The sequence below is a fragment of the Ovis canadensis genome, chromosome 3 (genome assembly GCF_042477335.2).
Source record: "Ovis canadensis isolate MfBH-ARS-UI-01 breed Bighorn chromosome 3, ARS-UI_OviCan_v2, whole genome shotgun sequence".
NCBI classification, from domain to species: domain Eukaryota; kingdom Metazoa; phylum Chordata; class Mammalia; order Artiodactyla; family Bovidae; genus Ovis; species Ovis canadensis.
The window spans coordinates 94,628,170-94,648,554 of NC_091247.1; the positions used below are offsets into that span (position 1 = coordinate 94,628,170).

General features: G+C 35.5%; 1 protein-coding gene across 2 annotated transcripts in view; it reads right to left on the minus strand.

The window, feature by feature from the left end:
• The window catches only part of EXOC6B (exocyst complex component 6B), a 726,749-nt gene that overhangs the window by 323,496 nt on the left and 382,868 nt on the right, over nucleotides 1-20,385 (minus strand). For both annotated transcript variants that reach the window (XM_069583682.1, XM_069583683.1), the window contains exons 12-14: nucleotides 3,009-3,080; nucleotides 2,224-2,321; nucleotides 648-753 (exon numbers count right to left, since the gene is read on the minus strand). In XM_069583682.1, the coding sequence (XP_069439783.1) occupies nucleotides 648-753; nucleotides 2,224-2,321; nucleotides 3,009-3,080 (276 nt within the window). The remainder of the gene's footprint in view (nucleotides 1-647; nucleotides 754-2,223; nucleotides 2,322-3,008; nucleotides 3,081-20,385) is intronic.

Consider the following 20,385-nt stretch of genomic DNA (forward strand, 5'->3'; position numbering starts at 1 on the left):
ACCCAATAAAAAAATTCTGACACATACTCAGCAATAAAAAGGAATGAGTTATTGATATGTGCAACTTAGATGAGTCTCAAAAGCATCATCTTCAGTGAAAAAAGCCAATCTCAAATGGTTACACACTATATAACTCCATTTATAAGGCCTTTCAGAAAAGGTAAAAGTAGATGGATAGCAATGATAGTTGGTTGCCAAAAGCTAGGGGTTGAGGAGTAATTGATTAAGAAGGTATAGCATGAGGGAATTTGGAGGAATCATGAAACTGTTCTGCAACATTGTTGTGGTAGTACATCCACCACAAAGCACAGTCAAAACCAATACAATTATATAGCAAGGTAAATTTTACTGTATATGTTGGATAAAATGTCCTCAAAGTATAAGAAAAGCAAATATTTCAACGTGTAAGTCAAAAGGAAACCCTGCCAGAAATCTCCTAAACGCTTCAGAGGTGACAATACCCCAAAGCCATTTACTGATTGATTCCCCAAACAGGAACTTCTGCTCCTCTAAGCTGAAAAATCATCCTTTGAAGCTGTTTTAGATTCCTAACTCACTGAGTTAGAAATTATGCCTTTAATGAGACTGATACAAAGAAAGCTTTAAGAGAATGCCAAATCAGAGAAGTTTATTTTAGTGTTCCTTACCTTTTCCAGCTCTGTATCTTGGAATGGGAACTGTCCTATCACCTTTTTATACATCTCTTCACTTGTTACTGGTATAGGACTGTAGTTGTCAGAATCAAGTATGTTTCTATAAAGAAAATAAAAGAAGAAAGGAAAGGAGGGAGGGATAAAATAAAAAAGGAAAGACAGGTGGGTTCATCAGTAGAGTGATCACAAATAACTTTCATAATAAACATTTCTTAGTCCCTAATCTATTCTTTTTACAGTACAGCTATTTGGTCTTAGGTAAGGACATCTTAAAAAAAAACACAAAAGGAAAATTGCATTCTAAAACAAATGGAACACAAATATAAAGATGACCTCATAGTACTTGAGATTTACAGCTCAGACAGAAAATTTCAAGGCAACATGTTGAAGCCTTAAGGCAAATGAGAAGCAGCAGCAACAACAAAAAATGTGAGCTCTGGAAAAGGCAAAGAGGTTTTATATGCTTTCTTAAAAAAAAAAATAAAGACTTTTCTTTAATTCTAGGCTAGATTTTCTATTTTATCAAACTATGTTCATGTACTTCATCTACTGCTTCATTAAGAATGACTTTTTCTTCATCCAAAGGTTCTGTGTCCTTAACTAGGCTAGGAATTCTGCAGAGCAGAGACCATACTACCAAAATCAAAAAAGAAATTTACTGAAGGTTTCAGATCACATGCACTTGGATATATCATGGTACTAATTTTCAAAGACAATCTCCCCTAAAGAAAATTATATCATTAACAAACAGGATTTTTTATAAATACAAATATTTATATTAATATACTAATGAGTTATACTACATAATTATCAGCTATATGTTTATAAAATGTGAAGAGTAAGATTAATGGGACAATGTAATACCTTAAAGCTATAAGAACTTGAAAACAAAGTAAGTTGACCTAGAGAAGTGGTCCTGCAGTAAGCAGAAAGATCACTTTAAATGAAGAAACAAGTGAGTTGACATAAGTTATGTGTGAGGAAAACATGTCCAAGGAAATATTTGTAAGAGAAGGTGTAATACAATAATTTTCTTAGCGTTGTATGCATGTTGCAGTAACTATTTAAATAATGTGCTTCAAATATTAGATTGTAATAGGTCTCTTCTTTGGATATGGAGAATAAAGAAGATGAGGAATAACATGAGTGAGTCTTCAAAAAAGTTCTAAAAAAGCTAAATTATTCAAAAGGGTTCAAAATCCACTATCCTACAAGCGAGACATAGATTAGGCATGATCCCCAAAGAGAAAATCAAAAATCAAATTAAGATGACACAAGGTGATCTAGTTGGTATGAACCAAGGTATTTACCATTTATTCAATGAAACAAATCTGGGGATTTTTGGGACTCCTCGCATAGTATGTACTAATATCCAGAGTTTGAATGTCTTGGGAACTTTATTTGGGATACCATTACTACTTAATTGAATTCCCAATCATAATTGGAATCAGACCTAGAAAAAAATAAGCCACATACACTTGTTGCTTATTATACCCGAAAACCCGTATTTATAAAGATGAGTGTACAAACATGCATGCCCACACACACTCAACTGTAGATAATTTCTCACCTGAAAATACCTGACCACTTCTTTAGCAAAGTTTCACTATACTGGTCTCTGATTTCTAATAACATGTCAAAAAGCTGATTTACAGGAAAACCATATACCTGAAACAAAATAAGAAAAAAAGCTTCATTTTTTAAGGTGATTTTTTTAAACAACATGAGAGAGATTAGGCACTGAAAGATAATTTTGTACTTTGGACAACAATTTAAATAAAACCACGATATAAGAATCTTCCATTCCCACCTAATATCTAGTGATTATCCTCAATAATTAAAATATATATACCAAAACATTTGAGCCAGTCAGAAAAAAATAAAAAGATGAACATTAGAATTAATATATATTAGATATAACTGTCAATGAAGTTTTCCCTATAACTCCTTCTGTAACTCTTGGCAACTTTTAAGAGTAGGGTCAGAAAATGAGAATGCTACCAATCTTACCCACTTCTAATGTTATTCTATTGAATATAATATGTGGTTCATATCAATAATCATTATCCAAAATAGTAGGTAAGAAAATAGTTTAAGAACTAATGTAGTGAGTCATTTAATCGATTTGCTATGAGAAAAAAAAAGGGGAGATGAGAACAAATTATGAGAACATAATAGACAAGGTGATGACCAGGAAATGCTACAAAGAGATAAAAATTATCTAGCTCAAGGAAAAGAAGAAACACAACTAAAAAGAAAAAGGTACTTACTCAAGCTTAGATAGACAATCAAAGGCTATAGAGCTGATGAAACACTCTCATCTAGGTTAAGTCTACATAAACATAAGCCACAAACCTGAAGTGTGTCAGCAAAAAGCACAATGAGGTTCTTCAAATCTAACACGAGGTTTGGATCAGAGCAGTAAGACTAAAGGAAATAAAAAACAATGAGGAAAAACATATTTATTAAAAACAAAACTAACTTTTGATTTATTCAATTACTTAATGCTTCACCTGGTGCAGGCTCTCTGGAAAGCCTTCCTGGTTTAAGGTAACACCAGATACAGTCAGCGGAAAGTGAGTATAAAGACTCCAATAATCCATGATCTACATTTTTAACTTTTGGAAATTTAAAAACACACTTCTAAATAACTATCTGGTTAAAGAAGAAATCAAAGGTGATACTGCAGATTATTTTAAAACAAACAGTTAAAAAAAAAGTTCATATTAAAACTTAGAGAATACAGCTAATCCCATTTAAAAAATATATGTGAACATTAGAAAACATGAAAGACTTATAATAAACTAAGAATTCAACACATGAAGCAGGCCAAAAATAAAAATAGACCATAAATGAGAGAACAAAATTGATAAAATAAAAAGCAGACATTAATGACACAGAGAAGATGTGAAAGATTTGATCCATGAAATCAAAAACTCAAGTTAAACATAAAATCAGTAGGATAGACAAATCACAGGTAAGCCCAATTAAACAACAAAAAGAAACAACAATGCAAGGAATACAAAAAATAAAATAACACAGAAGAAAATAAAATTTACAAATAAATTCACTGTATAATCTCTTAACAAATCTGAAAACTGAAACGACTTGGAAGGCATCTTCTTTACAAAGATGTATTATGTCACTATTTTTCAGTGACTTTTGATATTCAAATATTCAAGTATAATTTGGTTACTTGATCTCTACCTAACTCAGTTCCTAAAGAAGGCATGTTGAATTCTCCCAAAGTGGTGTGTGTGGCCTCTCTTTCTCGTCCTACCACTATCAGTTTTTGTTTATATGCATACTACTGCTTGCTTTTTCCAGTAAATGGGCTACTGTCTTTTTGATGGGTTAAAAATATTATCAAACAAAATATTGCTCTCTTCTCCCGTTTAACAATCGTTAACTTCAATCCAGTGTTCTTGAAGAATATTGCCCTTTCTGCTGCCCATTCTTCGTTTTTAAACTTTCTATATAATCTTAATGCAGAAATTACTCTTAGTAACCAAACTATAATACTTTCTACCAGTGATGTTTCTCATGAATACTGACATATTTGGACCTATTCTAGCCATCTTATTTTAAGTTTTCTATTTTCGATGATTTATTCTTTCTTTTTTGCTTCCTTTCATGTTTTTCATTGGATTAGTTTTTTCAAATTAGCTTATACTGCTTATTAATAACAATATACACTTTCTGTCAGAGGATGAGGTGGCTGGATGGCATCACTGACTCGATGGACAAGAGTTTCGGTGAACTCTGGGAGTTGGTGACAGACAGGGATGCCGGGTGTACTGTGATTCATGGGGTTGCAAAGAGTCGGACACAACTGAGCGACTGAACTGAACTGATACTTTCTGTCCACTGTTTACTTGAAATAATCTGTAGTGTCATTTTAAAAATGTTTTCAACATTAAGCCACTCCTCTTGTAAGGATTCTTAATAGCATTAAACTTTAGAAACAATGGGCTTCCCTGAAAGCTCAGTTGGTAAAGAATCCGCATGCAATGCAGGAGACCCCGGTTCTATTCCTGGGTTGGGAAGATCCCCTGGAGAAGGGAAAGGTTACCCAGTCCAGTATTCTGGCCTGGAGAATTCCATGGGCTGTACAGTCCATGGGGTTGCAAAGTCAGACACAGCTGAGCGACTTTCACTTACAAACAACTGATCAGTTACTTAGATTTCTCTATGAGTTTTACTCTCATATTTTGCACGCATTTTATTTATTCTCACCCCATCTTGTATTTTGAATTTTTTTTTCATTTTTGGTAAGACATCAGTATCAAGATAGGATGGGTGAAAAGTAAACTTTGCATCCTCATATGTTTGGAAATGTCTTTCTTTTGCATTCAAACCAAAATACACAATTTCAGACATGAGAAAACTGCCTGCCTCCTTTACTCTGCCTGACAAAAAGATGCATCCTTTGAGCTGTAATAATATAGTCGTTTTCTACTGCAGGGAAATTTCCCTCGTTCATTTAATTATTAAGGTCCCTCCTTTGTGACTATATTTTACTTCTAAATCTCCACTAAATACAACCAAAATCTACATCAATTATCCGTGTTTCTTAACTTTTCATTCATATTTTCCTCCTCTTTCTGTCTCTGCTCTATATTGGGGTTATATATTTGACTCTCTTCTGATCACAGAATGATATTCACTTTTATCTATTTAATCTTAGAATTAAATTTCTCTATTATGGTAGTCATAAATCTCAAGAAAACAACATTAATCCTTAATTTCTATCCTCCTGTGGCTTCCTTCCTTCCTTTTCCTCCTTCTCACATTTTGTATAACTGTGAATATAGTACACATAATATACATGTAATTTTACCAGGCAAACATAACTGATCAGTACCAGCATATCAGAAACTCAAAAACAACTTCTTTCCTTTCCACTCAGGAAAACATTATCATGATGTTTATTATAATCATTATATATCTTTCTTTCATTCTTTTTTCTTTGTAGTTTTTTAGCTTAATAGATCTTATTTTTTAGAGCAGTTTTGCATTTAGAGATAAATTGAACAGGAAGTACAGAGTTTCCCACTTATCCCTTCATACAGACACTCATGCACAGGTTCCCTTATTATAACATTTTCCCTTAGTGTGGTGACATTTGGTACAGTTGGTGAATCAATACCGACACATTATTCACATTATTATTGTTAACTAAATTCTATAGTTTACTTAGAGTTTACTCTCTATGTCATATAATCTATGGGTTTTAACATAAGCATAATGATGTATTCCACCATTACAATATCATACAGAATCGTTTCACTGCCTGCCCCAGAAATTCCCTATCTTCCACTTATTTATCCCTCAAGCCTTCTCCCAAATCCTAGCAACGCTTATCTTTTTATTGCCTCCTTAATTTTGCCTTGTCAAGAATATCGTATAATTGGAATCGTATGAATATGTAGCCTTCTCAGTTTGGGTACTTTCACTTAGCAATATGCACTTAGCTTCCTCCGTGTCTTTTTGTGGGTTAACAGATTATGTCTTTCATTTGCCATTGAGTAATATTCAATTATAAGGATGTACTAGAGTTCATCCATTCACCTATTAAAGGACATCTTGGTTACTTCCAGGTTTTGGCTATTTTGAATAAGCTGTTATAAACACTAGTGGGCAGGTTTTTGTGTTAACATAAGTTTTCAACACACTTGGCAAATACCTATACTGCATACCTACTTGCTGCATCTTATATCTATGTTGCATTTTGTATAAACTTCCAAATTCTCTTCTAAGCTGGCTGTACCATTCTCCATTCCCATCAACAATGAGAGTACCAGTTGTCCACATTCTCTCCAGAATTTGGTGCTTTCAGCATTATAGTCATTATACTGGGCATGTGGTGGTAGTTCACTGCTGTTTTAATATGCAATTCCCTGATGACATATGACATATGACAATAGAGTTTTGCCAAGAGAATGCACTGGTCATAGCAAACACCCTCTTCCAACAAAACAAGAGAAGACTTTACACATGGAAATCACCATATGGCCAACACCGAAATCAGACTGATTATATTCTTTGCAGCCAAAGATGGAGAAGCTCTATACAGTCAGCGAAAACAAGACCAGGGGCTGACTGTGGCTCAGATCATGAACTCCTTATTGCCAAATTCAGACTTAAATTGAAGAAAGTAGGGAAAACCGCTAGACCATTCAGGTATGACCTAAATCAAATCCCTTATGATTATACAGTGGAAGTGAGAAATATATTTAAGGGACTAGATCTGGTAGACAGAGTGCCTGATGAACTATGGACAGAGGTCCATGACACTGTACAGGAGACAGGGATCAAGACAATTCCCAGGAAAAAGAAATGCAAAAAAGAAGAATGACTGTCTGAGCAGGCCTTATGAATAGCTGTGAAAAGCAGAGAAGTGAAGAGCAAAGGAGAGAAGGAAAGATATACCCATTTGAATGTAGAGTTCCAAAGAACAGCAAGGAGAGATAAGAAAGCCTTCCTCAGTGATCAATGCAAAGAAAATAGAGGAAAATAATAGAATGGGACAGACTAGAGATCTCTTCAAGAAAATTAGAGATACCAAGGAAACATTTCATGCAAAGATGGGCTTGATAAAGGACAGAAATGGTATGGACCTAATAGAAGCGGAAGATATTAAGAAGAGGTGGCAAGAATACACAGAAGAACTGCACAAAAAAGATCTTCACAACCAAGATAATCACAATGGTATGATCACTCACCTAGAGCCAGACATCCTGGAATGTGATGTCAAGTGGGCCTTAGAAAGAATCACTACGAACAAAGTTAGTGGAGGTGATGGAATTCCAGTGGAGCTATTTCAAATCCTGAAAGATGATGCTGTGAAAGTGCTACACTCAATATGCCAGCAAATGTGGAAAACTCAGCAGTGGCCACAGGACTGGAAAAGGTCAGTTTTCATTCCAATCCCAAAGAAAGGCAATGCCAAAGAATGCTCAAACTACCGCACAATTGCACTCATCTCACACACTAGTAAAGTAATGCTCAAAATTCTTCAAGCCAGGCTTCAGCAATACATGAACCATGAACTTCCAGATGTTCAAGCTGGATTTAGAAAAGGCAGAGGAACCAGAGATCAAATTGCCAACATTTGCTGGATCATGGAAGAAGCAAGAGAGTTCCAGAAAAACATCTATCTCTGCTTTATTGAATATGCCAAAGCCTTTGACTGTGTGGATCACAATAAACTGTGTAAAATTCTAAAGGAGATGGGAATATCAGACCAGCTGACCTGCCTCTTGAGAAATCTGTATGCAGGTCAGGAAGCAACAGTTAGAACTGGACATGGAACAACAGATGGGTTCCAAATCGGGAAAGGAACACATCAAGGCTGTAGATTGTCACCCTGCTTATTTAACTTTCATGCAGAGTACATCATGAGAAACTCTGGACTGGAGGAAGCACAAGCTGGAAGCAAGATTGCCAGGAGAAATATCAATAACCTCAGATATGCAGATGACACCACCCTCATGGCAGAAAGTGAAGAAGAACTAAAGAGCCTCTTGATGAGTGAAAGAGAAGAGTGAAAAAGTTGGCTTAAAGCTCAACATTCAGTAAACAAAGATCACTGCATCCAGTCCCATCGTTTCATGGCAAAAAGATGGGAAACAGTGGAAACAGTGACTGACTCTATTTTTTTGGGCTCCAAAATCACTGTAGATGATGACTGCAGCCATGAAATTAAAAGACGCATACTCCTTAGAAGGAAAGTTATAACCAACCTAAACAGCATATTAAAAAGCAAAGACATCACTTTGCCAACAAAGGTCCATCTAGTCAAGGCTATGGTTTTTCCAGTGGTCATGTATGGATGTGAGAGTTGGACTATAAAGAAAGCTGAGCACAGAAGAATTGATGCTTTTGAACTGTGTTGTTGGTGAAGACTCTTGAGAGTCCATCCTAAAGGAGATCAGTCCTGGGTGTTCATTGGAAGGACTGATGTTGAAGCTGAAACTCCAATACTTTGGCCACCTGATGTGAAGAGCTGACTCATTTGAAAAGACCCTGATGATGGGAAAGATTGAGGGCAGGAGGAGAAGGGGACAATAGAGGATGAGATGGTTGGATGGCATCATCGACTCAATGGACATGAGTTTGGGTAAACTCCAGGAGTTCGTGATGGACAGGGAGGCCTGGCGTGCTGTGGTCCTTGGGTCATAAAGAGTTGGACACGACTGAGCGACTGAACTGAACTGAACTGATGATGTATGTTGTTAAGCATCTTTTTACATGCTTTCTTGATATTTGAGTATTTTCTGTGGTGAACTTTTGCCAATTTTTTAATTGTGTTGTTTTCTTACTGCTGAGTGTTAGAGTTCTGTATATATTTTCAATACCAGGCCTTTATCAGGAATGTGTTTTGCAAAGATTTTCTCCCAATTTGTGGCTTGTCAGTTCGTTCTCTTAATTTCATTGTTTTGTAATCATCTAAATATTCAGCCTTACTCAATATTTTTTCAACATTATGTAAATGGAGAAAAATCTGTATGTACAATTTTCTGTCCTGCTTTTATAATTCAACATTATACTTGTGAAATTCATCTACGCTACTGTATATAGCTGCAGGGTGGCATTTTCATGCTGTATAATATTCCATGCTATGAGTTTAACTCAGATTGTTCATTTTATTATCAATGGACATTTTGTTGTCCAGATGCTCAGTGGTGTCCGACTCCTGGCAACCACATGGACTGCAGCACACCAGGTTTCCCTGTCCTTCACCACCTCCCAGAGCTCACCTGAACTCATGTCCATTGAGTCGCTGATGCCATCCAACCATTGACATTTAAGTCATTTCTAATTTTGAAAAGTGAACAATGCTGGAATGAATATTCTTGCATGTGTACTATGGTGCATTGGGGCAAGTTTCTCAAGGGAATATAGTTAGTAAAAGAATTTGTGGTTAATGAGGATCGTCTATTTAGAAGATTATGCTATTTTTTAAAGGGTTTTATCAATTTAAACTTATTCCCTTAGTAGTATATAAGAGTTCTGAATGATTCATGTCTTTATCAACATTTGTATTACTAATTTTTACATGCTATCTCATTTTGTTTTTATCTGCCTTTCACCAATGCACTGAAGTTGAGCACATGTTTCTCAGCCAAGTGAATTCTTTCCTTAATGAAATAACTAAATCTTTTGCTTGTTATTTCTACTGAGATGTTTGTCTCTGTTGTGATGACGTATAGTGCAAATTTTTATATATTTTACGTTAGTTCTTTGCTGATATTCTGTTGAAGATATCATTTCTCACCATATGTCTTATTTTATCTACTATCTTTAATTTTTTTTGTTTTTTTCTTAGTTTTAATGTAGGCTAATGTATGAATCTTTATGGTTAGTGTCTCTTTTGTATTTTAGTTAGGAATTCCTTCCATATCCTAAACCACAAAGATTTTCTCTTACACTATCTTGTAGAAAATTTATGGTCTTACATTTCACATTTTGGTATTTTATCAACCTGAAACTTTTTTTGGTATAATTATCTCCCCCATACTGATTATCAATTGTTCTAGTACTATTCATTGAAAAGTCTGTTTTCTACCCACTGACCAGCAACAATCTTTGATAAATATCAAATATTTTTTGAGGCCTATATTCTGTTCCATTATCTATCCAATGACAGTACCAGAGTGTCTGGTATTCATTTAATAAGATTTTTAAATCGAGTCTTCATATTTGGTAGAGAAAAACCACCTGCCTTCAGTCTTAAGGAGTCTCTCAGCTATTCTTTGCTTTTGTACTGGCTTAAAAATATTATAAACCAAATTGCAAAGGTACTCATCTTTCCAAAAATAAGATTATGGAGATTTTAATTGGCATTGAATTAAATTTATAGATAAATTTTAAGACAGCAGGTATCTACAATAATAACTCTTCCAATCACTGAACATGATATTACTCTCAGTTTTATTTAGGTCTTCTTTAATTCCTTTCCATCTCTCAAAAATATTTTTGAATTTTCTCCATATAGGTCTTGACATATTATGTTAGGTATATTTCTACTACTTTTAATGTATGTTATTGTAACAATTTTTATCTTTTAAAATTTTTAATTTTTCAAATTTTATTCCTGGATATAAAGTGACAATTAATTTTGCAACAGAGAATACGCTAAGCTCTTCCATTTATTATAATAATTTTTCTGTAAATTCCTTTGGATTTTCAATGTACTAAAACATATCATTGGCAAAAATGACAATTTTGCTTTTTCTTTTCAAAGGTTTATTTTCTAATTTATTTATATTTTTATCTTTATAACACTAAATACAACTATATTTATGAATGAGCCTGTATATTTATGAGCTTATGAGTTATGCTATCCTTCTCTGGCTTCATTATCAAGATTACTCACACCTCATACACTCATAAAATGAGTTAGTATTTTCCTTTTCTGTTCTCTGAGAATTTATGTAAGATAACAATTGAAGATAAAACTCCCCAAACCTGAAGATCTCTTTGAAGGTAGAACCGTGACTGCTTATCACTTACTTCAGATGCATTCTTAACCTGAAAGGAATAGTTTTCTCCAGCTTAATGTGGGGAGGGCACCATACTAGACTCTCTATCTCAGGTAGGCCCAAGAGATTATAAAATCTGAGTACAAATTGTCTGGACTAACCAGCAACCTCAAGGGAAAGGCAGCTTATGTATTTCAGCATATCACTCTGAAATTCTGGACTCTCAATTTCCCCTGGATTGGGCCTGATTAATTCCTTAATAACCTTACTAAGCACTCTGAGACTTAATGTCTTATATGACACATATACATAAAGCAGTACTTTTAGTTGTTTCAAGCCGAAGAGTTGCTATAAATAATCTAGCCTCCTATATTCCTAAAATGAGAAATGATTATTTTATAAATTTTTCTCCTAGTCCATGAATTACTTGTTTTTGCTAAAGAATAGCTATTCATTTTGATTATTAATGTCTTCTGTATCATGTAAATATTGCTGTTCACTCACTCAGTCTTGTCCAACTCTTTGCGAGCCCATGGACTGCAGCACTTCAAGCTTCCCTGTCCTTCACTATCTCCCAAAGTTTGCTCAGACTCATGTCCATTTAGTCTATGATGGATCCAACCATCTCATCCTCTATCACCCCCTTCTCCCCCTGCTCAGTGTTCCCCAGCATCAGGGTCTTTTCAAATGAGTCAGCTCTTCGCATCAGGTGGCCCAAACACTGGTGCTTCAGCATCACTCCTTCCAAAGAACAGACAGGGCTGATTTCCTTTACGATTGACTGGTTTGATCTCCTTGCTGTCCAAGGGACTTTCAAGAGTTATCTCCAGAACCACATTTTAAAAGCAATAGTTCTTCGGTGCTCAGTCTTTTTTATGGTCCAACTCTCACATCCATACGTGACTACCGGAAAAACCATAGCATTGACTGTATGGACCTTTGTCAGCAAAGTAATGTCTCTGCTTTTTAATACAGGTTTGTCACGGAGCAGGCAATGGCACCCCATTCCAGTATTCCTGCCTGGAAAATCCCATGGATGGAGGAGCCTGGTAGGCTGTAGTCCACGGGGTTGCTAAGAGTCGGTCACGACTGAGCGACTTCACTTTCACTTTTCACTTTCACGCATTGGAGAAGGAAATGGCAAACCCACTCCAGTGTTCTTGCCTGAGAGTCCTAGGGACAGGGAAGCCAGGTGGGCTGCCATCTATGGGATCGCACAGAGTCAGACACGACTGAAGCGACTTAGCAGCAGCAGCAGCAGCAGCTAGGTTTTTCATAGCTTTTCTTCCAAGGAGCAAGCACCTTTCATGGCTACAGTCACTGTCCGCAGTGATTTTGGAGCCCAAGAAAATGAAATCTGCCACTGTTTCCATTATTTTCCCATCTATTTGCCGTGAAGTGATGGGACTGGATGCCATGATCTTAGTTTTTTGAATGTTGAATTTTAAGCCACATTTTTCACTCTCTTCTTTCACCTTCATCAGGAGGCTCTTTAGTTCCTCTTCACTTTCTATCACTGGAGTGGTATCATCTGCATATATGAGGTTCCTGATACTTCTCCAAGCAGTCTTGATTCCAGCTTGTGATTCATCCAGCTCAGCATTTTGCAGGATGTATTCTGCATATAAGGCAGATCTCTAAAGTATTTCCACCAAGATTTCTCCCAGCCTCATTCCTGCTCATGATATTTGTTGACTGAATTTACAGTGTTCCTAAATTCCATTTGGAACACTTCCTGCTTTAACAAAACCCTCTGTTGCTGCTGCTGCTACTGCTGATGCTAAGTCACTTCAGTCGTGTCTGACTCTGTGCAACCCCATAGAGGGCAGCTCATCAGGCTCTCCCGTCCCTGGGATTCTCCAGGCAAGAACACTGGAGTAGGTTGCCATTTCCTTCTCCAATGCATGAAAGTGAAAAGTCAAAGTGAAGTCGCTCAGTCGTGTCCGACTCCTAGTGACCCCATGGACTACAGCCTACCAGGCTCCTCCATCCATGGGATTTGCCAGGCAAGAGTACTGGAGTGGGTTGCCACAAAACCTTCTACTTCATACTGAATCCAATATTTTCTTTCCTCAGGCTGAGTCATTACTCTGATTCCATCTGATTTTCTAAGTTCAGAGAAATTTTTCAAATTTTCTAGCCTATAGAGGTACACTTGGAACTGTTTTTCCTTTTAGTTTTTCTTACATTTTATTTCAATGTCAATTTGGTTAGGGGAGCTGAATGACATATATTCTCAGTATACCCTCTAATTCAAAAATGGGTGTGTGGGAGGGTGAATATGGCTGTGGGTGAGTATCAAACCACTATCAGAGTACACACTCTTGTCTGCCTATCACATAATAAGAAAAGATGTCTAATGTTTAATAGCTATAAAACATGATGATTTTTGCCTATAGATTACATTGTCCCATAATTTAAATTATAAAAAAGTATTTTTCCAGTATTATCAGATGATCTGCCTATCATTTTACTAGCAATCAGGCTAGCAATTATATTAACAGATCTAATATGAAACCATTTCTTATATGAACTCTGTATTATTTTAATACATAGGTACTGTTAAATTTGAAGTCTACATGAAATGGATTGTATAAGATTTTTCTTGAAATCAGCACTGAGAATAATATACCTTTCAAAATGTTTCTAATTTATACAAAGATTGATAATTCAATTAGAAAGTACGAAGAGTTTTAGTTAGTGACAGAAAGTTATAATTCTTATAAAAAAATAAGCACTCAGATAAAATGTTTCCCTTTGAGATTTGTTTTGATGTTTAGGTTGTCTATCTGTCTTTCCTGCTGAAAATATAATGCAGTAAATAGTATCATAGGATGGAACTGGTATATGTGGCATCAACTACACTATCTCATAATGGATAAATATGGTTCAGTGGGTAAATGCATGTAATGCTGAGTTATGTTTTAATGCTTATGTTGAAATAAAATTCCAATACCACCCATTTAAAGTATATAATTCAATGGTTTTTTTTACATTAACAAAATATCTTTGCAGACAGGTACAAATATAACCATAATCAATTTTACAACATTTTCATCGCCTCAAAGAGAAACCCTGTGCCCCTTAAGCTATCACCTGCTTATTCCTCATACCCACTTTCAGCCCTAAGAGACCACTAATTTCTTTATGCCTCTGTAGACTGATGCTGAACTATTTTTTAAAAGTAGTTGTGTCATTTTTCCTTCAGTTCAAAAGAATATACAGTAGATCCACAGGTGAAAATTCCACTAAATTAATTTTCCATAGATATACACTTTCATCAGCACACTTGCAGTGTGTCCTATTCTTAATGATAATAAATACGATTGTATGATGAAGAAAACAGTGTATTTTCTTGCTGAGAGAGTTTTAAAGACTTGCCATAGTCTCAAATGTATCAGTCATACACAAAAAGTGAAGAACTACTGCTTTACCAAAAAAAAAAAATTGGAAGAAATCTAAGTTTTCTATAAGAAACATAGCTTTTCCCAGGAAAAACAAAATTGGTGAAATTAGAGAAATAGATATAAAATAAACAAAATCAAGGACTTCTCTCCCTTAGAATGACAGTAATACTGGTTAACAAATATGAGTTTGAAACAAACCTTCTTTAAAATAGTACCTGAAATAAACCATAAAATACCAAAATTAGGACTTAGACAGGAATACATAAAATAGTCTACCAAAAGACATAAAAGCAAATAGGTGAGAAAAACACAAACATTCCCAGTGAAAAAATACCAGATACTGAAATAGGTCAATTACCTCCATTTAAATGTGCAGATTTACTGCATAATAATACTATGATTCAGTTTTGGGGGAGGTGGAAGAAACACAAGCTGGAACCAAGATTGCCAGGAGAAATATCAATAACCTCAGATATGCAGATGACACCACCCTTATGGCAGAAAGTGAAGAGGAACTGAAAAGCCTCTTGATGAAAGTGAAAGAGGAGAGTGAAAAAGTTGGCTTTAAGCTCAACATTCAGAAAACGAAGATCATGCCATCCGGTCCCATCACTTCATGGGAAATAGATGGGGAAACAGTGGAAACAGTGTCAGACTTTATTTTTTGGGGCTCCAAAATCACTGCAGATGGTGACTGCAGCCATGAAATTAAAAGACGCTTACTCCTTGGAAGAAAAGTTATGACCAACCTAGATAGCATATTGAAAAGCAGAGACGTTACTTTGCCGACTAAGGTCCGTCTAGTCTAGGCTATGGTTTTTCCAGTAGTCATGTATGGATGTGAGAGTTGGATTGTGAAGAAGGCTGAGCACTGAAGAATTGATGCTTTTGAACTGTGGTGTTAGAGAAGACTCTTGAGAGTCCCTTGGACTGCAAGGAGATCCAACCAGTCCATTCTGAAGGAGATCACGCCTGGGATTTCTTTGGAAGGAATGATGCTAAAGCTGATACTCCAGTTCTTTGGCCACCTCATGCAAAGAGTTGACTCATTGGAAAAGACTTTGATGCTGGGAGGGATTGGGGGCAGGAGGAGAAGGGGACGACAGAGGATGAGATGGCTGGATGGCATCAGTGACTCGATGAACGTGAATCTGAGTGAACTCCGGGAGCTGGTGATGGACAGGGAGGCCTGGCATGCTGCGATTCATGGGGTTGCAAAGAGTCGGACATGACTGAGCGACTGAACTGAACTGAACTGAAGAGGTAAAAGGGATACAACAAAGCAATTCTTGAATTAGTCTAGAAGAACAATGAGATAAACAGTATATTTTAAAAGAGTATATTATAAGATATATATGACCTAAAAAAAATTAAAGCATACTATATCAAAGCCCTTAGTTCTTCATGTCTTTGCTCAAAAATGCCCTTGTAAGAAAGAATTTAGAAAGATGGTAACAATAACCCTGTATGCGAGACAGAAAAAGAGACACAGATGTATAGACCAGTCTTTTGGACTCTGTTGGAGAGGGAGAGGGTGGGATGATTTGGCGAGATAGCAAAAGAGACAGAGATGTATAGACCAGTCTTTTGGACTCTGTGGGAGAGGGAGAGGGTGGGATGATTTGGGAGAATGGCATTGAAACATGTATAATATCATATATGAAACGAATCGCCAGTCCAGGTTCGACGCATGATACTGGATGCTTGTGGCTGGTGCACTGAGACGACCCAGAGGGATGGTACAGGGAGGGAGGAGGGAGGGGGGTTCAGGATGGGAAACACATGTATACCTGTGGTGGATTCACGTTGATGTATGGCAAAAACAATACAATATTGTAAAATAATTAACCTCCAATTAAAATAAATAAATTTATATTTAAAAAAAAGAAAGACCTTCCCATCCTATCACACACAAAATAAGATACTTTCCCCAATATTTCTTCTCTAGAAATCCCAATTATCCTTGCTTAGTTTTATTATCCTTCATGGAATTTATCAGTATTTGATGTGACATATTAATATTTATATTTATGTATTTAAGGTCTCTCTTCTCCTACTAGAATATATGCAGCATGTGAGGAGGAATTTGACTGTTTTATTCACTGTTGTATGCCCAGAATTTAAGAGGAAGTAGTCAATGGTTGGCATTTAATATATAAATGAATGAAGCTTATACTAGGCTAATGAATACATATAAAATCTCTATGAATATGTTATTAAATCAAATATATATATATGTATACTACATTATGGTAAAACTTTCTCCTTGCTTATCCTTAATTTCCATGAATTTTTCAGAGTTTAAGTTTACATTTCATATCTGTACAACACTCTGTGATACCTCCATTATTACAGCTGCACTAGGCATAATGCTGTTTGCAGTACAGTGTAAACTGCAATCTGGAATACATAATATCTAAACTTCTGACTGAACTGGAATATATAATTTACCAATGTAGTAAAAATGTACAGGAACTTGGCATGAAAAATGACAAAAGAATATTATTACCAAAAAAAAAAGAAATTAAAGCATATTATATCAGATGTAGTAATCAAATAATAATAATATACTGATTCAAGACATACAGAGAGGGGCTTCCCTGGTGGTCCAGTGGCTAAGAATCCAGCTGCCAATGCAGGGTCCTCAGGTTCAGTCCCTAGTTCGGTACGTTCGCACATGCCGTGGAGCAACTAAGTCCATGTGCCACAACTCCTGAACCTCACTCATCTAGAGCCCATGAGCCACAACAAAAGAAGCCACTGCAATGAGAAACCCAAGCACCACAACAAATAGCCCCTGTTCACGGCAATTAGAGAAACTCTGCATGCAGCAGTGAAGACCCAGTATGGCCAAAAGTGTTAATAAATAAAGCTTTTTCTTAAAAGACATATAGAGAGAAGGAAGGGTGTGAGCAGGAATCAGAGCTCAGAAGTAGATCTTAGTATATATATAAGATATTATTGTATATGATTAAGGTGGTCTTCAACATATATTGGGAAAGGACAGATGTTAATGAACTGAACACTGTTCCCCACAAAATTCATATACTGAAGTCCTAGCACCAGTGTAGCCTTCTCCAAAGAGAGAAGGCCCTGAAGAGAGAAAATCAAATGAGGTCATAAGGGTGAGGTCCTAATCTGACGACATCAGGGTCCTTTTAAAAGACAGTGGAATATATGCTGAGGAAAGGCCATGTGAAGACGCAATGAGAATGTGACCATCTGCAACCCCAAAAGAGATCCCTGACCAGAAACCAACCATGAAGGCATCCTAATCTCAGACTTTCAGCCTCTAGAACAGTGGCAAACTAAATTTCTGCTGTTGAAGCTACCCAATCTATATATTTTATTATGGCAAACCAAGCTGAATAAAACAACAGATCATCACAATACTGTCATCGGCATGTACACACACACACACACACACACACACACACACACACTGATGAGTTGTTTTACAATAATTAGAGTCCAACCTCACACTCAATATTAAAATAAACTATTAGTTTGTGAATTATATGTTTAAAAAGTAACTACTGAAATTAAATATAGACAAATAATTATATTTCTTTGCAATAAGGAAAACATAAATAGTAAAGATCAATAAATGTAACTGCATAAAAAACTTTAAACTTTTGTAAAGCCATAAAAAGGGACACCAAAGGTCAGAGACACATGAAACTAAGAAAATATTTACAATCAGATAATACAATCTATTAATATATATCAGACTAGAGAATAACATTCAGATTAAAGTTAATGTTAAAAATTAACATCCATGTGTTACTAATAAATATAAAATAAAATGACTAAAATACGAAATAAAGGTTATACATATCAACAGGAAATTATAAGAAGATATATGAATAAAAAGCATGTGAAGAGATTTTTACCATCAGTATTAAAGAAAAATATTAAATTAAGATATAATTTCTGATATTACTAGATTGGGAATGACTTTTTTTGTTTTTAAAAATAACTTTCTGTGGAATAAAAGGAATAGGGAAATGGGAATTCTAATAGATGATGTTTAGTGTGCTAAATGGTTCAGTGTTTCTGTAAAGCAAATTAGCAATATACAACCAGAGCCCCAGCAACACACAGACTTCACTACATTCACATCTAAGAATTTATCCTAAGAATAATCAATTTCCCAAGGTTAAGTTGGTAGAATATTTACTACAATGTTAATAACAGCTTAAAAAACTTTTTTTTAATTTACATTTTTATTGGAGTATAGTTGATTTACAGTGTTGTATGAGCTTCAGGTGTATAGCAAAGTGAATCAGTTATACATATATCCACTCTTTTTTAGATTCTTTTCTCATATAGGCTTTTAGAGTATTGAGTAGAGTGACCTGTAGGTCCTTATTAGTTATCTATTTTCTTGTTTTAGTTATCTATTTTATATATAGTAGTTTCTGTATCTTAATCCCAATCTCTCAGTTTCCCTCTTCCCTTCTCCCCTTACCACCTGGTAACCCTAAGTTTGTTTTCTATATTTGGAACTCTACTTCTGTTTTGTAGACAACTCCATTTGTACCCTTTTTTAGATTCTGCATATAAGAGATATCATATGATATCTGTCTTTGTCATATATTACTCACTATGACAATCTCCAGGATCACCCATGTTACTGCAAGTGGCAGTATTTTATTCATTTTATCGCTGAGTAATATTCCATTGTATATATGTACCGTGTCTTCATCCAGTCCTCTGTTTCCTATGGATATATGCCCTGGTATAGGATTGCAGGATCATATGGTAGCTCATAGCCAGGACATGGAAACAACCTAGATGTCCATCAGCAGATGAATGGATAAGAAAGCTGTGGTACATATACACAATGGAGTATTACTCAGCCGTTAAAAAGAATTCATTTGAATCAGTTCTGATGAGATGGATGAAACTGGAGCCAATTATACAGAGTGAAGTAAGCCAGAAAGAAAAACACCAATACAGTATACTAACACATATATATGGAATTTAGAAAGATGGCAATGACGACCCTGTATGCAAGTCAGGAAAAAAGACACAGCTGTGTATAACGGACTTTTGGACTCAGAGGGAGAAGGAGAGGATGGGATGATTTGGGAGAATGGCATTCTAACATGTATACTATCATGTAAGAATTGAATCGCCAGTCTATGTCTGACGCAGGATACAGCATGCTTGGGGCTGGTGCATGGGGATGACCCAGAGAGATGTTATGGGGAGGGAGGTGGGAGGGGGGTTCATGTTTGGGAATGCGTGTAAGAATTAAAGATTTTAAAATTTAAAAAAAAAAAAGACAAAGTTAGACTGCCATTGGAATGGAGGCAAAGGGAAAGATAACCCTTCCTTGTAAAAGTCACAAGTTGTCTACCCATTAGAGGATGGGAAAAATTGAAAAACATCTACCCCTGTGATTTTGTCTGCCTCACACACATAATGTCTGCTTCAAAAAACTTTTTTTAAAAAGCTTATCAAGTGAATTATTCTTTAAAATGTTACATCCCTGAGGCGGAATGTTATATAAATGCACATTAAAATTTACACAAATTCATTACCTATTAAGTGAAAAATACAGCATGTTTTATTTAAAATATATACTGCACTATCATGTATTCATACACAGAAAAAAAGTCATTTCAAATTTACATATAAGACAGATAATTATGCCAGGGATCATGGCCAATTTCATTACTATTAATAATCAATATTTCCTATCTTTTATTAATCATGTTATCTTTGTATAATTTTTATGTATTAATAATAGCACACCATAAAATGTAAGATAGTAAGACATTTAAAAAATGATCCTAGGACAATGGATATAGTATGGCAAAAAATTAAAAT